The sequence below is a fragment of the Phocoena sinus genome, chromosome 14 (genome assembly GCF_008692025.1).
Source record: "Phocoena sinus isolate mPhoSin1 chromosome 14, mPhoSin1.pri, whole genome shotgun sequence".
Lineage (NCBI taxonomy): Eukaryota > Metazoa > Chordata > Mammalia > Artiodactyla > Phocoenidae > Phocoena > Phocoena sinus.
In genome coordinates, this window is record NC_045776.1 from 70,310,754 (window position 1) to 70,332,778 (window position 22,025).

General features: G+C 50.6%; 1 protein-coding gene across 5 annotated transcripts in view; it reads right to left on the reverse strand.

The window, feature by feature from the left end:
- The window catches only part of MYO18B (myosin XVIIIB), a 238,668-nt gene extending 219,104 nt beyond the window's left edge, over positions 1 to 19,564 (reverse strand). For 3 of the 5 annotated variants that reach the window (XR_004345504.1, XM_032603530.1, XM_032603527.1), the window contains exons 1-3: positions 18,737 to 18,877; positions 5,278 to 5,478; positions 3,332 to 3,490 (exon numbers count right to left, since the gene is read on the reverse strand). Coding sequence is in view for 4 of the 5 variants with exons in the window: in XM_032603530.1 (XP_032459421.1) it covers positions 3,332 to 3,490; positions 5,278 to 5,316 (198 nt within the window). In the remaining variant the exon portion in view is untranslated. Of the gene's footprint in view, positions 1 to 3,331; positions 3,491 to 5,277; positions 5,479 to 18,116; positions 18,201 to 18,736; positions 18,878 to 19,427 lie in introns of those variants that run through there. The other 2 variants (XM_032603528.1, XM_032603529.1) reach the window with 2 other exon arrangements.
- Positions 19,565 to 22,025: the final 2,461 nt, after the last annotated feature.

The window sequence follows — 22,025 nt, forward strand, 5'->3', positions numbered from 1 at the left end:
TATACCCAGCTCAAACGCCCCCTCCTCCACAAACCCGCACCTGAAGACCTCAACCAGAAACCGCCTCACAGACCCCCCCGAGTCCCAGAGCCCTGTCTGTTCGTGCACTGTCTGCACCATGACCACCTGCTGCATCCCGTTCTAGCTCTGATCTGTGCTGCTCTCCTGTTTTAGGTGATGGATGCCTCCAGAGCACAGTCTCCATCTTCATCTTTGTAAAAATGACAATAATAATAATAATGGCTATTATTTATAGATCTTGCAATGGGCCCTCCATCGCCATAATGCAATATCCTTCTTAACCTAATAAAAAACCCAATGAAGTAGGTTCTGAACTTCTCCCCATCCTATAGCTAAGGGAGCAAGCACAGAGATGTAGGGGGCCCAAGAGACAAACCCAGAATGGAAAGTCACACAGGCCTCTCTGAGTCTGAAGCCAGTGCCCTTAACTGTTGAGTACTGACAGCGTTGCTTGTCTTCCTGGGACTCGCTGGAATCTCCTGGGAGCTTTAAAAAATTCTATCGCTTCGGCTCCACTCCCAGAGAGTCTGCTGCAGCTGGTCTGGGTGGTGGCCCCCAGGTGACTGCAACATGCAACTGGGGCTGAGAACGCCAGAGCCCGGCAGCTCAGTCTGACCTCCTGGGACCAGGCAGGACACCACCTTCCAAAGGGAATTGGCTGCAGCTGGCAAATCTCACCACTGTCCACACCATTTTGAACAGTGAGTCAGTGCCTTATTTTTAACCAAACCCCCGTAGAGGAGACAGTAACACAGGGGTGGGCCAAGCAAGACAACCCATCCCAACCTCCCTCCGCTCTACTATGTGTACTCTCTTCCTTCAGATTTTCTCAGTCACCAAAACCCTCAGATCCCACCTGCAGCCTTCTCAGTACAAGGGGGAAGAAGAGCATCTAGAATCACTGGGGCTGAGAGGAAACTCACAGCCCAGCCATTTCACAGATGCACAAACTAAGGCCAAGAGAGGGGATGGGATTTGGCCTGGAACACACAGAGTGGTGGGGCCAGAGCTAGAACCCAATTCTCCTGACATCCGATATGGATCTCTTTCTGCCCCTATGTTATTCCAGTCTCTCCCCATCCCTCACTGGCTGGGTGGCCTTAGGAAAACCAAGTCACTCCCAGAGCCTCGTCTTCCACTCCTGCAAAATGGTGATGGATTCTAATGGCTCCCTGCAAGGATTATATGAGGCTCCAATGAAATGGCTGTGTTGGGGCGAGGAAAGAGAGGCCAAAGTTATTTAGTGATCGGGGCAAGAAAATTAAACTGGCAGGACCCAGCAAGGGCTTGCTGCCTCGCAGGAGCATGTCCTGAGGCTGCCCTGCTCCAGCCCTGGGAACATCTTGGCCCATGGTCCAGACACCTGTCGTCATCTGAGGCCTGTCCATCATACTCAGTCTCCACCCCTGCCCTGCAGTGACAGCTTCCCCCCCCCCCCCCCCCCCCCCCCCCCCCCCCCGTCCTCTGCTTAGCTCTGCTTCTCAACTTGTGCGCAGCAAAGCCAGCGCAGCCTGCAGGCTCCTGGGACCCTTTCCTCCCCAGGCCTCTGTGGCTGCCACACCAGCCACCTCACTCCCCAGACTGGCCCTTTCCCAGGCAGCTTGCCAGAGCAGAGGACACACAGCCTCCGGCCCTGGTCTGCCTCTATCTGGCCTCATGACCTTGAGCAAGAGCCTCCAGCTCTGCTAAGTGGGTATAATCCCATCCACCCCCTTGCTGTACAGGCTACCAAGTGAGCCCCTGAGCAGGCACCGAATCTTGTCCAGTGATAAACGGCACACAGTAACACTGCATCACGACCTAACAGCAGTCTGTGGGGGTGGACTTTGGCCCCCACTTTCGCTGCGTCAGCCAGGGCTGGGGACAGAGCCTGCCCTCCCTGTCACCACCCCCACAAAGGCTCAGCAGCGGGGTTTCAGCAGCTGCCCGCCGTTCGGTTGCTAGAGGACTTCGCCGACGCATCAGAGTCACTGTGACTGGACAGGTGCAGCCACGTGGGGGACCAGCCAGGCAGACAACAGCTGAAGGGGCGTGGGAGGCAAAGCCAGGGTGGCCACTGGGCTCAAGCCAACTCCAGGCCCTGAGGCCACCAGATCTCTCAGCCCAATCGCTGCAGCATCCACCCACCCTCAAGAGGGCGTAGCAGAGACGCAAGGAGATACCCTTTCTGCTAACACTGTGATATGCCCAAGGTGCAAGCACCCCAAGCCTGCCTCCCTGGTGTCCAGTCTCATCATCCTGCCAGGGTTCCCGGGCTGAAGAGCTGGGGGACAGGAGGGAGGCAGCACTGGCCACCATCAGGGACCAATCTGCAGGTCCTTAAAGCACAGGGACTGCACCTCATCCACCTACTGCTTCCAGCCAGCAGTGCTGTTCAGAGCATGTAAGTGGACACCGACCAGTCAGAAGGGACGCCAGCTGGAGCAGGGCCCTGAGGTCCCTTCTGGGCCAAGCAGTAAGCCTTTAATCATTGGCTGTGGCCACTCTGAGGGACTCAGGAAAGGGGCCTAGGTGAGCATGGCAGCTGGGGGGCACTTGGGGTACTTGGGGCCATGGCCATTTACCACCTGCTATGGAAGGCTTTCAGAATTTTAACAACCAATACAGCGATAATCAGAGAATACCACCTGAACATCTTTTCTGCTTAAATGAAAGCAAACTCTCTATACATCCTCAGTTAATATTTAGGTTTCCCTTTCTACAGAAATAGTGGCAAAATGATCCCCTCGTACATCAACTGTTACCATGCATTCACTCAGTGAACAAAAATTTCTGAGCGTTCACTACGGGTCAAGTTCCATGAGAGCTGCTCCAGATACAGAGTCGAATGAGAGGGAGAGTTGTTGCTGTTAAGGAATGCCTAGTCAAATAAGGCACATGACCCACGAATTACTATGCTGACCACAATTAAGACAGGCATAGAGGGTGGAGTGGGAATTCAAGGAAGGCAATGGGAGAGCTTTCCAGAGATGTACCATTTGAGTTGGGTTTTGACAGAGGTGTAGGAGTTTAACAGATCAAGCTGAAGTGGGGACTGCAGGAACAAAAGCTGGCAAGTGACTCAAAGGATGCTCACAGGACAGGATGGTGGGTATTTTTTAAATTATTTATTTAGGCTGTGCCAGGTCTTCATTGCAGCATGTGGGATCTTTAGTTGCAGCATGCACGTGTGATCTAGTCCCTGACCAGGGATTGAACCCGGGCCCCCCTGCAGTGCGAGTGCAGCGTCTTAGCCACCGGACCACCAGGGAAGTTCCCAGAATGGTAGGTATTGAAAGTCACCTGGTCCCCTTCCTGTGGGGCCACTTACCTCTCGTTCCGGGGAGGCAAGCACTGCCTGTTTCCTCCGTCTTGCTTCCTTCGACTCTTTCTCAGTCTCCCGGACCAGTTGCCTAATGAAGCCCCCTGGGATGACAGAGAAGAGGGGAGGGGGCGAGGATGGTGGAGGGCTCCTGTCCTCTTCCCGAATCTGTTTTGCAGAAGCAAGGAAGGAGAAAGCTCAGTGAATGAACCAGTGGAGGCAAGCTGCCCTTTAAAGAATCTGCGACAGAGCCAGGGAGGCGCCCGAAGAGGACGTACACGACCAAGCTCGCGTACAAGAGGCCACTGCAAAGCAGGAGAGGCTCGGCGAGGCTCTGGGAAGCCTCGAGACAGCGCATGAAAATGGAATGCACGAGCTTCAGAGGTTACTCCAGTTGGTGCGATCTCTGCCTGGACCCAGTTGCCTCATAATACGAATTTGCATGAACAAGGCCACTGGTTCCCTTCCCTGGTGTGGGACAGACCCATCTCTGGGAAGACCTGTTTCAGAAGGAGCTTTTCCAGGTTTCCAGAAGGGGATGGATCACAGGGAATCATCCACACTCTCCTGTCCCATCTCAGCTTGTAGTTAATAGATTAAGCAATTAATTCATCGTTTTAATCACTTTCTGTGCCAGGAGCATGGTAAGGGAGGGAAGGGTGGGAAACCACGGTTTATGTAAGGATCCAGCCCTATGGCTATAGCCTGCTCCGCTGACCCAGTGCCATGACTTCTTGATGGTCCTTAAGCCAGAATCTGGACAGCCAGGGGCTCTCCAATACTGGGCTTTAAAGCCTGCATTTTACCCCAGAAATGTGGTCTAAGCCAGCTAGCTGGACTTGGATTGCGGCTGAGACTCGCCACAGAGACCTTGGAGGCCGAGACCTGGGCCTGGCTGTGACCGACTGGGGTGCGTCTTTAACCAGCATCACTGTGACTGCTCGGGAGTTTAAAAAAGAGAAAAATCTCCAGCACTTCTTATGGCAGAGCTACACACTGGTTTAAAATAAGCTCCTTATCAAGGTCCTCTTCAAGAGGGTGGCAGAGACTTGATCTCTGCAGCCCTGCTGATAAAAGGGAATCTAAAGGAGACAGGAAAGGCCAGGAGACAAAGCAGAGGCCAGGAGATAAGGCAGACTTCTGCCTAGGAAGAGAGAAGCCAGAGACACACGGAGAGTGGGCTCACGTTTACACCACACTCACGTGGACTGAAACCTGAGAGTGAAAGGCACACTCAGCAGGTGTGAACCTCCACTCCCCCCAGCATTATTCTATGCTACACCCAGATCAGTCTGGGAGGGGCACTGGCAGCCAGAAAGAAGCTTCTCGACCACCCCACCCTTCAGCCTCCAATTCATTACATCCTGTCCACAGGGTGGGATGAGGTGAGGAGGAGATAACAAGCATCAAAGAAAGAGGCGGCCCTTCATGGAATCTTATGAGAAACACAAAAGGGAAAAGCAGAATCACTGGGAAGAAGGGCCCGTTTCCAGTTCTCCATGGTGACAGAAGGCAAGGACCTCAGAAACCCATCCCCATGGCTTAAACCTGGCAGCCAACAGCCCTGCCTCTGCCCCCTCACACCCCGCTTCCCCACCCATACTTCTCCCACACAACCCTCATGCTCATCAGAGCTGCCACGAGCATGGAGACTGGACAGCTGGTCCACCCTTGTTCCCCCACCACCTACTGCGGAACAGACGGAGACCAGGCAGCCATGGGAGGAGTCAAGGGCATGGTCACTAATGCCTGGCTGGGTTGGAAAGGCCATGGCTAACCGAGGCCGAAGACCGAAGCGGGACTGGACATGCCCCAGGGAGGCTCTGAATGTCAGAATCCCTGCCCCAGGTGGCCCCAGGTGGAAGGAGGCAGCCTGGGCCACTGGGGCCATGACTTGTCCTTGGAGGGTCCAGTTGGCCCATGTGGCTGCAGCCCGAGCCCTGACCGTTACTTTCCTTCTGCTCCCACAGGGCGAGGCGTGATGAGATGGCCATGCTGAGGCAGTAGTACCAGGACCGTGAGATGAGACGAGGTGAGATGAGATGAGATGAGATGAGATGAGATGAGATGAGATGGGATGGGATGAAGCTCTCTGCTGGGCAGCACGGAATACGGCTTTATGGACACATGCAGCGCATGGGGTGATGGACACGAGACTGACCCACGGAGACACAGAGGGGAGAGAAGAGAGGGACAGGTTAGCTCGTGGGTACTGCCCAGATCTAACCCCCACCAATGCCACGAACCAAGACCACAAAGCCGGGCACAACTCACTGTCAGTTACATCTGGGAGGAATGCGGTCAGCAGGGAGCTCCTGGCCATGGAGTGGACAGTGCCCTGATATCCTTGCCCCCGACCCCGCACTTTAACGTTCTCTTGATGTACACAGTCAGAAAAGTACATACTAATAAGTGTATAGCTCAGTGGCTCTCACATAAAGAACACAACTATATAACTAGCACCCTGACCAAATTAAAACTATTAAACTTTTAAAATAAAAACATGATTTTATTTAAAAGTATACTGAATTTAATTAAAATTTTAATCTTAATTAAAATTATAACAATTTTAATTAAAATTATTAAAAGTACATTTGAATTTAATTCGAAATATTCTTTTACTTATGAATGTTATAGTATATAAATATTGTAAACATATTATATAAATATTATAAATAAAATAAAAAACAGGCTAATCTAATCTAATCTATAGTGATGGAGGTGGGAGCACCACGAGTGGAAATTTCTAAGGCAATGGAAATGTCCCGAATCTTGATGCGAGTTGTGAAATGTGAAATAAAATGGAGTCACTTATGTCAGGGGTTTTACAATGGGGCCGGCAGGCCATCAAGGAGGGGGACCTTACACACATCCTCCCCAGGTGCAACCACGAACTTCGGAACTGGTCCAAACCACAAAGATTCCAAGGACTCTGCAAGAACACCTGAGATTTGTCCCAGTGAGGAACTTTTACTTCCCTCTAGTGATGGCCTTAGCGCTCAATCACGTTAATCGAAGGCCAACTTCGACCTCCAACTCCAATTAAAATTCTTTGTAATGCAAACCGCCCCCCCCATTTGCCTTTAAAAGCCTCTGAGTTTGACTCCCTAGCAGGACACTGTTTACGTTGCTACCGAAATCTGTGTGCCCGAATTACAATTCTTTAATCCCAAATAAAATTTGTGTTGGATTACTGCCTTCTAAGTTTATTTAGGCTGACAGAGTGCTGGTTATGCTAGTAGAGCACGTGTAAAAATTCATCCAGCTGTACAATTAAGCTTGGAAATTTTACTGTATTAAATCATATCTCAATTCAAAAAATAGAACATTACCGGCCCCTTGACCATCCCTCATGCCCCCTTCCCGTAACTATTCCCCTGAGGACAGCCACTCTCCTGATTTCTAAAACCACAGAAGAGTGTGTGTTTCTTTTGTGAGGTAGCAGTTGGCTCCACGGTTCGACCGTGAAAATGAGGAAAGGGTAGGACACCTTGACTGTTAATTGACCCAGAGCTTTGGGGAAAAGATTAAGCATTTTTAGCATCATTTTGAAAGCCTTAACAAACATACATAACTTTTGACCTAGAAAGCCCTCTTCTGGAAAACAAATTTGAGGAAGTGATCCTCAACCAGAAAATGTCACCACTGTGTTGCTTGTACGACTAAAAAACCTAAGTCTCCGATAACTAGAGAAGTTGAATAAATTAGAGCACATCGGACTTAAAGGAATAGTTTGAACCCACCGAAAAGGATGCTTAGCAAACATTTTAAAACAGCTTTATTCATCCCACCGCAGATCTAGAAGGCCAGGGTCTGTACAAACCTGCTCAAGAGAGTTTTCTGGTCTCCTTTATTCGCGTACTATAAATAGAAATGTTGGGGGGGAATGTAAATTAGCAAGCCCAAAGTGGAAAAAAACCTGTCAGCCTCATATCCAGGTGTCAGTAATAAAAGATGAAATTGTTAAAGTAAAAATAAAAAACTGCTTTCTCTGAGGTATAATTTCTATGCCAGCCGTAAGCTTCACCCATTGTGAGCATACACTTTGATGCTTTTTGATAAATTTACAGTTTTTAAAATAAATTTATAGAGTTTTGCAACCCTCACCAGAATCCCATCACCCCCAAAAGGCCCTTCATGCCTATTTGCCTCCCTAGCTGTTCCCACCCTCAGCCCCAGGCAACCACTAATTTACTTTCTAACTTCTATAGACTGCCTTTTCTGGGCTTCTGATATAAATGGAATCCTAGAGAATGCACTCTTTTACGTGTGTCCTCTTTCATTTCGCATAACGTTTTTGAGGTTTTTCTGCATCGTTGCGCATATCAGCGTTCCACTGTATGGATAAACCACATCCTCTTTAACCATTCACCAGCTGACGGACATTTGGGTTGTTTCCACTTTGGGCCCTGATGAATAATACTGCTATGAATAGTCCTGTAAGCCTTGGTGTGCCCATGTGTTTTCACTTCTCTCAGGGAGATTCACAGGAGGTCGCACTGCTGGGCTGTCCGCTAACTTTATGTTTGACTTTTTTAAGAACTGGCCCAACTGTCTTCCAAAGTGGTTGCAGTCATTTCCCATCCTGCCTGCAGTGTCTCAGGCCCGTTTGGGAAGCATTTGCGATCACACTGGAAGGTGCTCCAATTGGCTTGTGAGGTAAAGGAGGCAGACGGCAACACAGCACATGCGCGCGCACACACACAAGAACTATCCAAAATGGGCAATTAACAAAGCACCCCACAGAAAATGAAGAGCCCGCCTATGTGCCCAGGTTCTGCATCTGCGAATTCAACTAAGCGTGAATCGACAAAACTTGGGGAAAAAAATTCCAGAAAGTTCCAAAAAGCAAAACTTGAATTTGCTGTGCCCTGGCAACTATTTACGTTGTATTTACATTTACACTGTTTTTACATAGCATTTACGTTGTATTTATAACTGCTAACATAGCATTTACAGTGCATTAGAGATGATTTAAAGTATATGAAGGAGGCTGTGCTGGGTTATATGCAAATATTACACCATTTTATATAAGAGACTTGAGCATTCATGGGTTTTGGTATCTGTGGAGGGTTCTTGGAACCAATCCCCCAGAGATACCGAGGGACGACTATACAGCAAGATCTTAGTGAAGGGGCTCAAGAGGGGAGGAAGGAGCCTCTTTCTTCCCCTTTCGGCTTTTCCCACTTCTATCTCTGAGCAGGATCCCTCACTGACCCCTCCCAGCCCCCTCCTGGAAGATAACCCCATCCTCAACACTCAGAGTTACCATGGTTCACGAGTTTTCGGAGGTCCCCTTGGCCTGTAAAGAGCTGCTTTCAGGGACTTATCCATAGAAGACGGCTTGGGCAGCGTTCCCGGAAACCCTGCCCTACGCAGAGACAACTACCCATCCCGGAAGCTGATAAGACAAACCTCACGGGGTGGCGCTGAGCTGAACCCATCTCGCCAGACACCACCACGGCCCTCGTTTTCCAACTCCGCGTGGAGCGAGGTCAAGCCACTCCCATCATCTCACGAGAGCCCACTGTGGCCCCCACTTCCCAGCTCCGCGTGGGGCGATGTCGCCCGCTCCCATCATCTCGCGAGATCCCACCGTGACTTCGCTTTTCAACCCCCACGTGAGGTGATGTCAAGTCACTCTCATCATCTCGCGAGAGCCCACTGTGGCCCTCGCTTTCCAACTCCACATGGGGTGCTGTCACATGGCAGTTTGAAATCAGCGAAGGGAGTGTTTACACCACAGAAACTGGCAAATACCACAAAGCAGGGATTTTGCTCCCGGAGCCGGGCGTTAAACACTGACCAGCACAGCGCTGGCTGACACTGCAGTGCTCCTGCAGGGCCTGGCAACGATGAAATCACAAGATCGAAAGCCCCAAGAAGGGATATTTTCGCTCTGATGAGGTCACGTGCCCACGGGAGACCCTTAAAACATGTTCGAGTGAAAAGAGCCAAGTCTTTGCCTTAAGAAGAAGGCCCCATAGTGTGGGCTTTCCAGGTTGCAGAGGCACAAGAGGTAAATAAAGCTGGAGAACAAGCAGGAGGCCAGATCTCTGGGGAGAGGGGCTGGGGGAGAGAAGCGGACAGAAGACCCCCTCCCCGCTCATCCCCTTAGGAGACACTGGAGAGGACCCGAGTGACTCACAGCCAGAATTCGCTCTGCTACACGCCTGGGCAGAGGAGCCCCGGTTATGAATAGGCCTGACCTGAGGTTGCTGCCCTGGCCACTGCCCTCCCCGCAACACTTCCCATCTGGCTCAGGCCCGCCCAGGTCAGTGGCTGCTTCCCAAGAATCGCCCTCAGCTTCAAGGCTCTAGGGGGGATCCTAGCTGACGGTCTGGGTTGTCCTCAACCGGGCTGCTGGCAGGCCCAGGGGTCCAGAGCACATGGGGGAAATGAGAGAGCTCAGTCTCGGGCCTTTCCTCCTCCTGTCTTGCCCCTCAAGGGCACTAGGCCAGCCCCACTGACCCAGGGCCAGGAGCCAATCCTACTGGGGTGGCTTTGTCAAGCCTTAATTTAAGCAAGTGTTCTTACCACATTCTCATCCCGGCCTGAAACTCACACCTGCCTCTTCAGCTGCTGTTTTGAGCCCATGAGGAGGCCCCAGATGCTCCGTATTCGTGGGACAAAGTCTCAAGTCTCCCCTCGGAGGTGAGGGAGGCTGGTGAAAGGAAAAGTAACCCCAAAGCCAGGGATGGTTTGAAACAGTTTTCCACGTAGACATGCTGGTCTGAGTGGCCCCACGGGGCCCTCAAGGCTTTCCCTCTCACATCTCAATGTGCAGCCCTAACCCAGCAACTAATCCTCCGATGACTTCACCTGTCTCAGAGAACAAACTCGCAAGTCTTTGTAGTGCCCTACAGGGCCCACGTGGTCCCTGTCCTAACGCCTCTCCCCCTTGCTCCTCCAGTGAGGAGTGACCTGGATGCACCCTTCCACATGCTGTTCCCTCTGGTGTACACGCTTTTCCTTCTGCATGGCTCACATCTTCAGCTCTTTTAAGTCTTTGCTCAGGGTCACCTTCTCAGTGATCCTGCCTTCACCATCCCATTTAAATTGCTGCATAGCTCCAATCCACCTCACCCCACCCTATCCCAGCACTGCCCATCATCTGATCTTACTCTTTTCCCCCCATAGCACTTGATCACTTTCCACCATGCTGTGTGTTCTTTGTTTAGTTTCTGACTCCCCATGCAGAACATGGACCCTAAGAGGTTCAGCATTTCCATCTGTCTTGTCAGCTTATGTGGCCCCCCAGAGCCTAGGACAGTGCCTGGCACACACGTCTTTCTCAATATGTATTTGTTGAGTGACTGAATGGATGAATGATTAGGAGCGCGGCTGGGGAGGGGCAGCGCAGGCCGTTGCCAGCAAGTCTACAGCGGGGATTGCTGACGTCCCCTCGTGCTGTCTGCATCTACATCTGTTATCATGGCCCACGTTCGTGTCCTGCCACCACTATTCCCTTGTGGGCGCCCAGGAAGTTCTCTGAGACTGTTTCCTCAGCTGTAAAATGGGAAGAGGACGGCCACATACCCACATGCTTAATCACTGGTAACTGCTTTCAATCTTTTCATTTTCTTTCGACTCCATGGCCAAAGCCGGCCTGGAGGCCCCAGCCCAGGACTCAGAACGGGGTGATTCACCAACATTTAGGGAGAACCTACACTGTGCTGAGCACTGAGATAGAAACCTGACACCTAAACTGCCCCTAGCCCCCTTAAATTCCTATGGGACCTGAAATTTAATTATCTTGAAATCCATTATCACATTTCATTCCCAAGACAGCAACCACATGTGGCGTCACTCCCATAGAGCAGACAAGAGTCTCAGAGAGGTTGAAGCACTTGGCTGAGGTCACCCGGCGAGAAGGTCAAGCTGTTTCCTATCAGGATAGGGGGCAAGTAGGTTTCAACTCACATATCAAGTCTGATAGATGCCTGGTTGTGTCTGGAGTGTTACACGGGAAGGACTCTGAGCTTCTGTCTGAGTGACAGATAAGGCATCCCATGTGACACCTGTGGGGTGCACCCTCCCTTTTCTTGTCTGGAGCCTTCAACCATTTGCCAGGTGAGCAATTTCTCATAGCTCCCTGATTCTTCAGAACACGGGCCACTGTCCCCTGGGAGTGTCCTCCTAGACTGCTCTCTGCAGCACAAGGGGACACTTCCCTCCACAAGAGGCTGACCACGGTGAGCACAGCAGGCTTATGCCCTTCAGGGGGCAGACGTCAGTCCTCACATCTGAGCTTGGGCCCCATGCTGCCTGTTGCCAAACCTCTCTGGGCCTCAACTCTCCCATCTGTCAAACGGGAGCTCCAGTCTTTCTTGTCCGCTTCCGGGGGGTGGGGGTGGCGGTGACACTAGCCCTCTGTACACCTGTGTGCCGTTACTGACTTTATTATGATGGCCTTCTGCAGCAGCCCTGTCGCCTACTGACTGACTGAGGTCGAGTCCCAGTCTTTTAAGTTCCTGGACCCAATTCCAACGTGTGTGTGCCAGGGTGTACGTGGGGGGCAGGTCAACTCAGTTCTGACACTATCTCCCCAGACATAAGATTAGATTCCATGAGTAAAGGGCTCAGTCCCACGAGACTGCCCTCCCCCCGCCCCCACTTCAGCCACCAATCCCAAGCTCTGACTGTTACCTGTGCTTCTGACCAACTGGCTATAAATCAGAGGTTCCCACGAGCCCCTCCTTGGGTTAGATCAGTTTGCAGAGTGGCTCACAGAACTCAAAGAAACATTTTACTTACTAGATCACCGGTTTATTATAAAAGGATATAACTCAGGAACAGCCAGATGGAAGAGATGCACAGGGCGAAGTAGGGGGGAAGGGGCTCGAAGCTTCAACGTTCTCTACACGCACCTCTCACCCCCAGTCTCCACGTGTTCACCAACCCAGAAGCACTGCAAACCCCATCTATATATTTGGGACTCACAGCTTTCAAAACCCTTGGAATTTCCTAAGTGTGGAGAGTGATAAAGTTGTCATATATACACTACCATGTATAAAACAGATAACTAATGAGAACCTACTGTGTAGCACAGGGAACTCTACTCACTGATCTGTGGTGACCTAAATGGGAAGGAAATCCAAAAAAGAGGGGATATATGTATATGTATAGCTGATTCACTTTGCTGTACAGCAGAAACTAACACAACAGTGCAAAGTAACTATGCTCGAATAAAAATTAATTTTTTAAAGGTGCCTTTTGTTATGTTAATGAGGTGAATTTTGGAAAGCCAAATATATATGAGATGACCAAATATATATATATATATATATTTTTTTTTTTTTTTTTCCTTACTAGATTACCAGTTTATTGTAAAAGGATCTAACTCAGGAACAACCATATGGAAGAGATGCATAGGGCAAGGTATGGGGAAAGGGATGCAAAGCTTCCATGCTGTCCCACCCGGCACCTCCCTGTGTACACCAATCCAGAAGCTCTCCAAACCCCATTCTTTTAATTTCACTGAAGCTTCCTTATGTAGACAGGATTAATTGATTCAACCTCAAGGCCCTCTCCCCTTCAAGGGGGTGGGGGGAGGGTGGAAGAGACTGAAAGTTCCAATCCTCTAATTCTGGTTGGTTCCCCTGGCAACCAGCCCCTTCCTTAGAGGCTTTCCAAAAGTCACCTCATTAACACAAATTCAGGTGTGGTTGAAAGGGTTTTGTTATGAATATCAAAAGACACTCCTATCTGGAAATTCCACAGGTTTTAGAAATTTTGTGCCAGGAATGAGAGACAAAGACCAAATATATATTTTATTACACCTACTCCCTAATACTAAATCTTACTGCTAATAAGGTAAGTACCAGTACAATTATAAAAATGGTAGTGCAATACCATTTTCACCTATCAAATTGGCCACATGGAAAAGTTTGATATTACTCTGTGCTGCTGGCCATACTGGGGAACAGGCAATCTCATACACCTGCTAGTGCAAGTATGAAGGGCAGCAGCTACTGAAATTTTCAATGTATATTTCCTTTGATCCAGCAAGTCCACTTCTGTGGGCAATTCAGAACCCTCTCTAGAATAAGGGTCAGCAAATTATTTACTTTTTTTCCAAAAAGGGAGAAAATAGTTTAAGCTTTGGGCCATGTGGGAGATGACCAAATATATATTTTTGGTCTGAACGACCAAATACGTATTTTTCTTCATAAATCGCAATATTGCACCCAGCCCAATCAAAATATCCAAATGCTTTGCACATCAGCTGGCTTTGACAGGTCTTCACCTCTCCCCCCACTCGCTTCCTCTCTCCCTAAATCACACTCTGAGTGTTTCTTGAAGAAATAGAAAAATCTTGGCTCCTCCAGCACATTGCCTCTCCGCTCTCCATATCTGTGGTTGCCTCACTGACCCAGGTTGGCCACATGTCCCTTGCCAGCCACCTTACAGCCTGGTGAGATCCTGGACCTTCCAGATGGGCCTCCTGGCCTAGGGATGAGCAATAATATTTCTCTCAAATGCTAGTATCTACTGATCTGTAGTTGGGGGCTGCCTGGAGTATTGTATTGAGAAGGATCCTGAGCTATGGCTGAACTAGCAAGAAAGTGTGTGGTGATCGACTAGCAATGTCTGCCATGGGCGCAGGAATGGTTAGGAGTGGTGCCTGTGCCAAGTATTTGCCGTTTCCAGCCTGGTGCTTCGCCTGCCACAGTGAGGCAAGAGGCGGTCAGGCTTTTGCTGGGAGGCTCCCCTGATTGCTCCATCACAGGGCTTTCTACCCCTGCTCCCTCGCTACCTGGAGTTTTGCTGTCTAACACAGCAGCCACTAGCCACATGGGGCTATTTAAATTTAAATTAATTAAAATTAAATGAAAACTTCAGGGGCTTCCCTGGTGGCACAGTGGTTAAGGATCCACCTGCCAATGCAGGGGACACGGGTTTAAGCCCTGGTCCGGGAAGATCCCACGTGCCTCGGAGCAACTAAGCCCATGCACTTCAACTACTGAGCCTGCGCTCTAGAGCTGGTGAGCCACAACTACTGAAGCCCGCGTGCCACAACTACTGAAGCCCGCACACCTAGAGCCGGTGGTCCCAACAAGAGAAGCCACCACAATGAGAAGCCCGTGCACCACAATGAAGAGTAGCCCCTGCTCACCGCAACTAGAGAAAGCCCACGCGCAGCAACAGAGACCCAATGCGGCCAAAAATTAAAAAGTAAATAAATTTATTAAAAACCAAACCAAACAAAAAAACCTTCAGCTTTTCAGTTGCACCAGGCACTTTCACATATTCCACACGTGGCTAGTGGCTACCATACTGGACAGCAGAGATACAGAACATTTCCATTATCAAAGAAATTTCTGTTGGACAGAACTAGACTAGATCAGGGTTTTCAATAGGTGGTGATTGTGCTCACCCATGGACATTGGGCAATGCCTGAAGGCATTTTTGGTTGTCACAGCTGGAGACGGGCTGCTACTGGTATCTAGCAGGTAGAGGCCAGGGATGCTGCTAAACATCCTACAATGCTCTGGACAGTCCTCCCACCACAAAGAATTATTCAGTCCCAAATGTCAATAGTGGTGAGGTCAAGAAACCCTGGTCTAGAAGAATCATGTCAAGTGGAGAGGAGCGTTAAGGGGAAAAGAGGGCAAAATAATCTTGCTTCAAACAATAAATAGATGTGATATAGAAAGAATTGAGAAAGTGAGTCAACCCACTGTTGACAGAAGAATAAGAGGAGAAGTCATTCCTGGACCCATCACCACTTAGTGGCTCTGTGACCCCAGGCAAGTCACTAACCCTCTCTGATTCTCAGTTTTCTCCTCGAGAAAACTGGAACAGTATGATGCCCCCTCCTGGATTGTCAATGGATTAAATGAGATAATGAGTTTGAATAGGCTTTGTTATCTGTCCCAGTGGAACAGTGTTGCATAATTGGTTATCTTAGCTCACGTTGTTTATTAGACTAGACTAAATAAACAAGTCTCTGGCAGCAAGGCACCAAGTCCCACTTTCATTTCACTCTGCATGACCTTGGGTCACTTAAGCCTCTGAATCTCACTTCCTGATCTGTAAAATGGGACTAATCACTCATGCCCAAGCTCACAGCAATATCCAGTGTGAAGGAGACATTTAATCCCAGTAAGCAACCATCTCTCTCTCTCAACTTGACAGCTAATCTGGTTGCCCTCCATGAAACTGAAACTCAAACCCCAGCTGGTACCCAAGAAACAGCTGAAAATGCACGCACACAATCTTTTATGGGCGGAGATGAATTCCCCTGGGACCCCGGACCTTGAAATCCCTGACTCCCTGAGCCTGAGTGCTGGCCGAGTATCTGGTAAATCCACCTCACCGATTCTCTAAGATCTTTCCTTTACTGCCAGAAACTGTACTTCTTCAAAGTAATTAAGTATCAGGGAGAAGCACAGTGTAGAACAGGAAAGGAAAATTACGGAGCTGGGTGAGTCATGACAGGGCCTGGGGAGGTGATTCAGGTGAAGCTGATGTTGGCTCTGGGTCCTTTAGAATGAATGGTGTACGCATGCGCATGTGTGCGTGTGTGCGTGTGTGCGTGAGAGAGAGAGAGAGAGAGAGAGAGAGAGAGAGAGAGAGAGAGAGCGCGCGAGCGAGCGAGGGAGAGAGCGCGCGAAGGGAAGGGGAGAGACTGACTTCTGCCTTGATGCTTATGAGATATCCCAGCAGCTCTCATCCCAATGATCTTGTTTGTGTAATAAAGTTCATTTTCGTTGAAACTAGAGCTGAGATTTAATCCTTTCGTTTGAGGCTTGGAGGATGATGGTGGAGAAGGTTTTGGGGGTAGGGGTAATAGGAAAAATTGGGTTATTATTCCTAAAATGGGGAGCCCCAGGCTGTTTCCTGAATGCCAAACTGGAAGGCAGGGGCTGTTCTAAGCCCAATGCTGTCACTGCAAATCTGTGTGTCCTTGGGCAAGTAGCTAACCCTCTCTGTGCCTCAGCTGCCCAATCTGTGAACGGGTGAGGCTGGATTTGACAGCACCCGGTGGGGGGGGCCCTCCACTTGCCGACTTTCTCCATTTTTCAAATAATTCAATTTCACATAGCTTAAATATTAAGGATACCGTGAAAAGACATGGAGGAAACTGAAATGCATGTTACTAAATGAAAGGACCCATCTGTAAAGAATATGTACTGTAGACTCCAACTATATAGCATTCTGGGAAAGGCAATACTGTGGAGACAGTAAAACAATCAGTGATTGCCGGGGGGTTGGAGGGAGAAGGGGGTGAACAGGCAGAGCACAGACGATTTTTAGAGCAGTGAAACTACTCTACAGGATACCATAATGATGGATACATATCATTATGCATTTTCCAAATCCATAGAATATACACCACCAAGAGTGAACCATCACAGACACTATGGATTTGGTGATAATTACGTGTCAGTAAAGGTTCATCAGTTGTAATAAACATCCCACGCTGGTGGGGAATGTTACCACGGAGGAGGCTGTGAACGTGGGGACAGGGGTGTATGGGAATCTCTATACCTTCCCCTCAATTTTGCTGTGAATCTAAAACTGCTCTAAAAAATAAAAGTTATTAGTTAAAAACATTCAAGGATATGCCATATACCACAGTCGCCACACAGCGACTAACGACCTGCTTAAACCAGCCCATTCAGACAGTCGTTTGTATCTCCTACGTAAACCAGAAGCCGCTGAAGGGCTGTGTCAACAAGGCCTAGAAGGAACCTAGCCAGAGTTCCCATACTTTTGGCCGTGCCGGGAGGTTCTCTCCGGTGTTGGGGCCTTCTCATCTCATCTCACAAAGCCCCCAGAAGCGCTTGGTCTTGCCCCTGGCTGAACACGGGCCTTATGAAATTTTGCAATGATCAGAGCCTAACAGAGGACAGTGCGTGGTTTCCACGTCTGTGATACCGTGAGTTTTGACAAGGTGGGTGCTAAGCAGCAGTCCCCTGGGGTTTTGTCAACGCCCACAGAGGAAAGGCGTTTCTCCAGCTTTGGTGACCACCAGACGTGCCCATCAGGTTTGAAACCTGTGAATTTCCGGGCCCCTTCCCCCCAGGACCGTCCAGGAGTTCTGAGATGGTCCCTGGGAATCTGCATGTTTAACGCACCCCCTCCCCGCCCCACCCCCGTGAGGCCGGTGGAGGTAATCAACGACCCATCCTTGGAGAAACGCTGCCCTGGATGTTGAATCCTGGTTGCCATCTCCAGGATAGTCTCGCCAAGGCCCTCAGGGATTAGAAGGCGAAACTAAAGCTTAGATCCCGGAAGGGACTGCTCCGAGGTCGCAGAGTCAGCAGAGCCCAAACCTGGCTATTCAAGGTGACCGGGTCTATGTGCAGGTGCCACCAGACATCTGCGCTGGTGACATGCAGCCCCTCCAAAGTCAGGAGACACTCCTTCTCCTCCTCCTCTGTCTCTCTCTCTGTGTCATTATTTTCATCCACAGCCTAAACTACACAGCCCACCCTGGACGTCTCACCCAGATACAGGAGAGCCTGAGTCAGTAGCAAAGACAACCCTGAGGGAACCACGGTCCTGTCAGACACAGGAAGCCCCAGTGGGCCCCTCGGGCCCCCTGAGCTGGTGCACTGAGCGGGCTAGGCATCTGCTCGGCCGGCCGCAGAGTGAAAGCAGCAGTGCAGTTCTCCCGGCCCGGTGGCTCCAGGCCAGACTGGAACCGACTGGACTTTCCCCTCCCAGCCACCTCTATGGAGAAGCCTCACCAAGGCCGTGGCCCTGAGGCCTAACTCCAGGGAGGGAGCTCCATGTGAAGACACAGCCCCTCCCCACTGTGCCCACTGCCCACACCACTCACCGAGGCCTGTGCCACTTCTCCATTCAAAGAAATGCCCACAACGGGCGAGCCACAGAAAACACCTCCTCTCGGACAGAGGATCCCTGTGAATTCACTGGGCCACGTGAAACTCAAACCTCCGTCCACCAGCCCCTTCCCCGCCCCCCATGCTTATTTGGAATAAATGGAATAAAAAACCATTACAATCAAGGCTTAGACTCAACAGCGTTGGAGACGTGAAAGCGGAAGCGTTTGGCTTCCTGACCATCAACTGACACCCAGTTAAGCAGAAACCACTGGTAGCTGAGGGAAAATACGAACCCCTGCCGTCTGGCGGCTGAGATTCCAAAATGAAGGTTATCTCATGACTCTAAATATATTTAATAATTAGCAAACAGCTGGGGCCTGACCAGGGTGATCTTTAAAAGTATCCCCTCACCCCAGCGTTTGGTCATAAAATCCTTCCATGAAACACTCTTGTTTTCTAAGCAGGCAACCAACCAAAGGGAAGAGGGCTCAGAGGCCGAAAGGCCCGAAATAGATGGCAAGACCAGAGGCCACCGCAGCCCCCAAAGTACATTCTGGAAAATTATGCCTATCCGCTCACAAGGCGCACACTGTCAACCCCAGCACGACGGTACCTTCTCCAGCCGGGGCTGAGGTCACAAGATCCACTCCCGTCCGAGGGGTCTCCCCAGGTCCCAGCGCAGGGACCCACCAGGCCAGGAGAGCAGGGACAGAGGAGAAATGGCAGCAGCTCCCCGCCCGACGCCGGCACTCATATCCCCTTCCCTGCCTGCACCTCCCCGCCCTCCCCCACGCCAATGTGATAGCAGCAGCTGAGTGGGCAAGTCATTTCTAAAATTAGCCGCTGAGCTCCAGGTCTGGACAGGAGGCAGCAGCCCGGGGTGGCCGCTGACCAGACAGTCGGAGCGCATGGACGTATTTGGTGGTGCGGAACAGGGGCGGGGACAGCTCCCGACGCCTGCGCCTTCTCCCCCGCCCCCCACCCCGACCCCACCCCCACCCCGACCCCGGCCGGCGGCACAGCCATACTCCCGGCCCTGCTCCACGCTCCACGCGGATAACCGGAGGCCACAGCAGCTGGGCGCCCGGCTCCATGTCCCGGCTGGTCCCGGGAAGGAAATAGCTCAACCGAATGCCGGTGTCTCTCGGGGTAAGGAAGATGCAGCCGCTGTCGCTCACCCGGACACCAGCCTGAGGTCTTTAATGAACTCATGTCCTATTCTCGACAGCCCTAGGAGATAGGGTTTTCCCCATTCCCATGTCGCAGATGGGGAAACGGCGGCACAGAAGAATGAACCGACTTACCCAGAGCAGTGGAGAGCCAGGAATTGAACCCACGTAGTTCTGACCCCAGAGGGCACAGTCTTAAACAGCAAACAGGATGCTCTAAAAGAGTGCTCTGTCCACTGCCTGCGTTACCGACTTGGTTCCTTGGACTCTTTAATCAATAGGACCTGGTAAGAGGCCAGATGAGAGATTCAGGCAAGGCTTTATTGGGGCTTATGCTGCAGCACGAGGGAGAGGGAATAAGAAACAGGTGCCTTTGCTCGCTCCCCAAGGAGGGCGGGCTGATTCCTTAAATGAGGTGAGGGTAGGGACAGATCAGTGGGTCGGGCAGGAGACGTAGCTTAGGTGCACTGCCCACCCGCTCGTGGTGCCGTGCCGTGTGCAGGGCTCGTGCGCACTGCCGGCTTTTGCTCCCGGCACCTTAGAAATAGCAGTTGGTTTGCGGCCTTTCTGTATCTTATTGTTCCTAATTACGCCAACTGCGCACGCTTGCAGTTAAGGTTAGTCCCTTATAGTTCCTCTGTATTCTGTTGCTCCAGAAGACGTCTGTCCGGGTACAAACACTCTGGTAAAGGGCCCCAGGTCTCGGCCAATCTCACCTGGAAGGAGAGAAGTAGGGGCTTCCATAGATTAAGTATATCGTGCAGGTCCACACAGCTAGCAAGGGGTAGAGTCAGGACTCAAGTCCAGGTCCTCCCGACTCTGAAGCCCACGGTCATCGGAACATGACATGCTGCTTCTCTGGAGAATCATTTCAACCATCAGTACATGTTGTAACTCTGCTGTCCCCATGGCTGACTGAGCAATCGTTTTCCAAAGGAAACTATTATTTTCTTCTGGCTGTTGACAATTAGCGTTTGACCGAAGTTCACAGAAACACCAAGTAAAGCCAGCTTTGGAAATGGCTGTCTATACAATCAACATGAGATGGAGGAGGGTCCCCAGGGGTCCCATGGAGGGTGGTGTGGGACATCTTAGGCTGCACCACACAAAGAGGTTGAAGATGACAAGTCCCCTCGACCTATTTTCTCCATGTCGTGCTGGATTATCTAACATTGAAACGTGAACCCACCTCGTGCCACGTCCTGAAACTCATTTCATGGTTGTTTTTCTGCCTCTTGTATCTTTTCATGGCTGTTGGTTTTAAATGGTGGGGTGGATCTCTGGGCCAGGGGCTGGGGGTCTTCATAAGCTGAGACCTACAGGGACGGTTAAGTTAACTTGGACCTGTCTGCCCTGAGGGCCCCTGGCAAGTCTGCTTTATTCCCCTGGTACCCGTGGTGGTAGATTTTCACCACCCAGGATAGTCAAGTATTGCTCTGACTGTGCTGATTTAGGGAAGCCTCGTAAGCAACATTTTGTCACCTGGCTGAGCATTTATCTTTCTGTCTTGGGGCTCTGTTCCCTAGGTGTGGCAGGAAGGGACTAGAAAGTGAACTGGCCCTTCTGGTGCTTCCGGTGCAATGAGCATGGCATCACTGGTGCTATTCTTCAGGGTGTCCAGGTGGTCTAAGTGGCTGTAGGTCATCTTGGGCAAAGACTAAGGGAATTGTTACTGATCACATCTGCCCTGGGGTTGCTAGTCCTTCGTCCTGGACACCTGACCTCTCCTTCCTCAGGTAGTGAGTTCTGGGTCTACAAAATGGCCAAGGGATCGTGACGATTTATTGGGACAATTGACTTCAGTCGCTTGATTACCCTTAATTTTCTTTTCTGAGTGGCACCCTTGTTGGCAGCTCAATGTCTTTTGCCCCTTGGGGTGCTATTCATCATCTCCATCCGTCCTTTGAGCTAGGAGCCCCCCGCGGCTCCCTGGACCTCACCACACACTAGGATGACTGCTTCCACCCAGCATCTGATGGTTAAGTGCTGTCATCGGCCTCTTTCATTTTGAGGCTCCTACCATCCTCACTGCCATCAGAGAGCTGTGTGTGTGTGTGATGATAAACTGGAGAACTGTCTCATGTGTGTCTGTCCATTTGACAATCATGAGAATCCTCTCACGTGACCACTGCAGGGACCAGCGTTGTATGTCACGGTCCCCTCAGGGATAAAGGGGAACTGTCTTGTGTCTCTTTAAGTGTCTGGTACCCAGTAAGTGCTCAAAAAATACATACAAAATGAATAATCAAATGTATGGAAACTGAGCTGGAGCAGGTGTCCCAGGATCCGGTCTCATATCATGCTTTCTCTAGATGTCTGTACATCTCCCTCCAGTCTGTGGTCTCCCATTCACCCAGCACAGGGCCAGGCACTGAGTAGGTGCTCATGGGATCTCTGGAGAACAAAGTAACCGATGAATAAAAGACTAGCCTGGGGTGCAGAAGTGGGAGAGACTGCTGTAGAGGAAACCCCCCGACACCTGCCCTCTGACTGAGGTACAGAGATAACATGTCTGCACAGAGCCTGGCTCAATCCTGACCCCGGGAAGGTGGCCTCACCTCATTGGGCCTCCAGACTTCCCTCTGTAAAATGGGGATCCTGATCCCACTGCACATTCCAGAGTGTGTGGCCCATGCTAGATACTCAGTGGATGTTTGTTGAGTGACTAAACGACCAAATGGAGATCTGTAAAAGCTTTTCCTACCATCGGAGCTGCCAGCAGAGGAGAGCTGC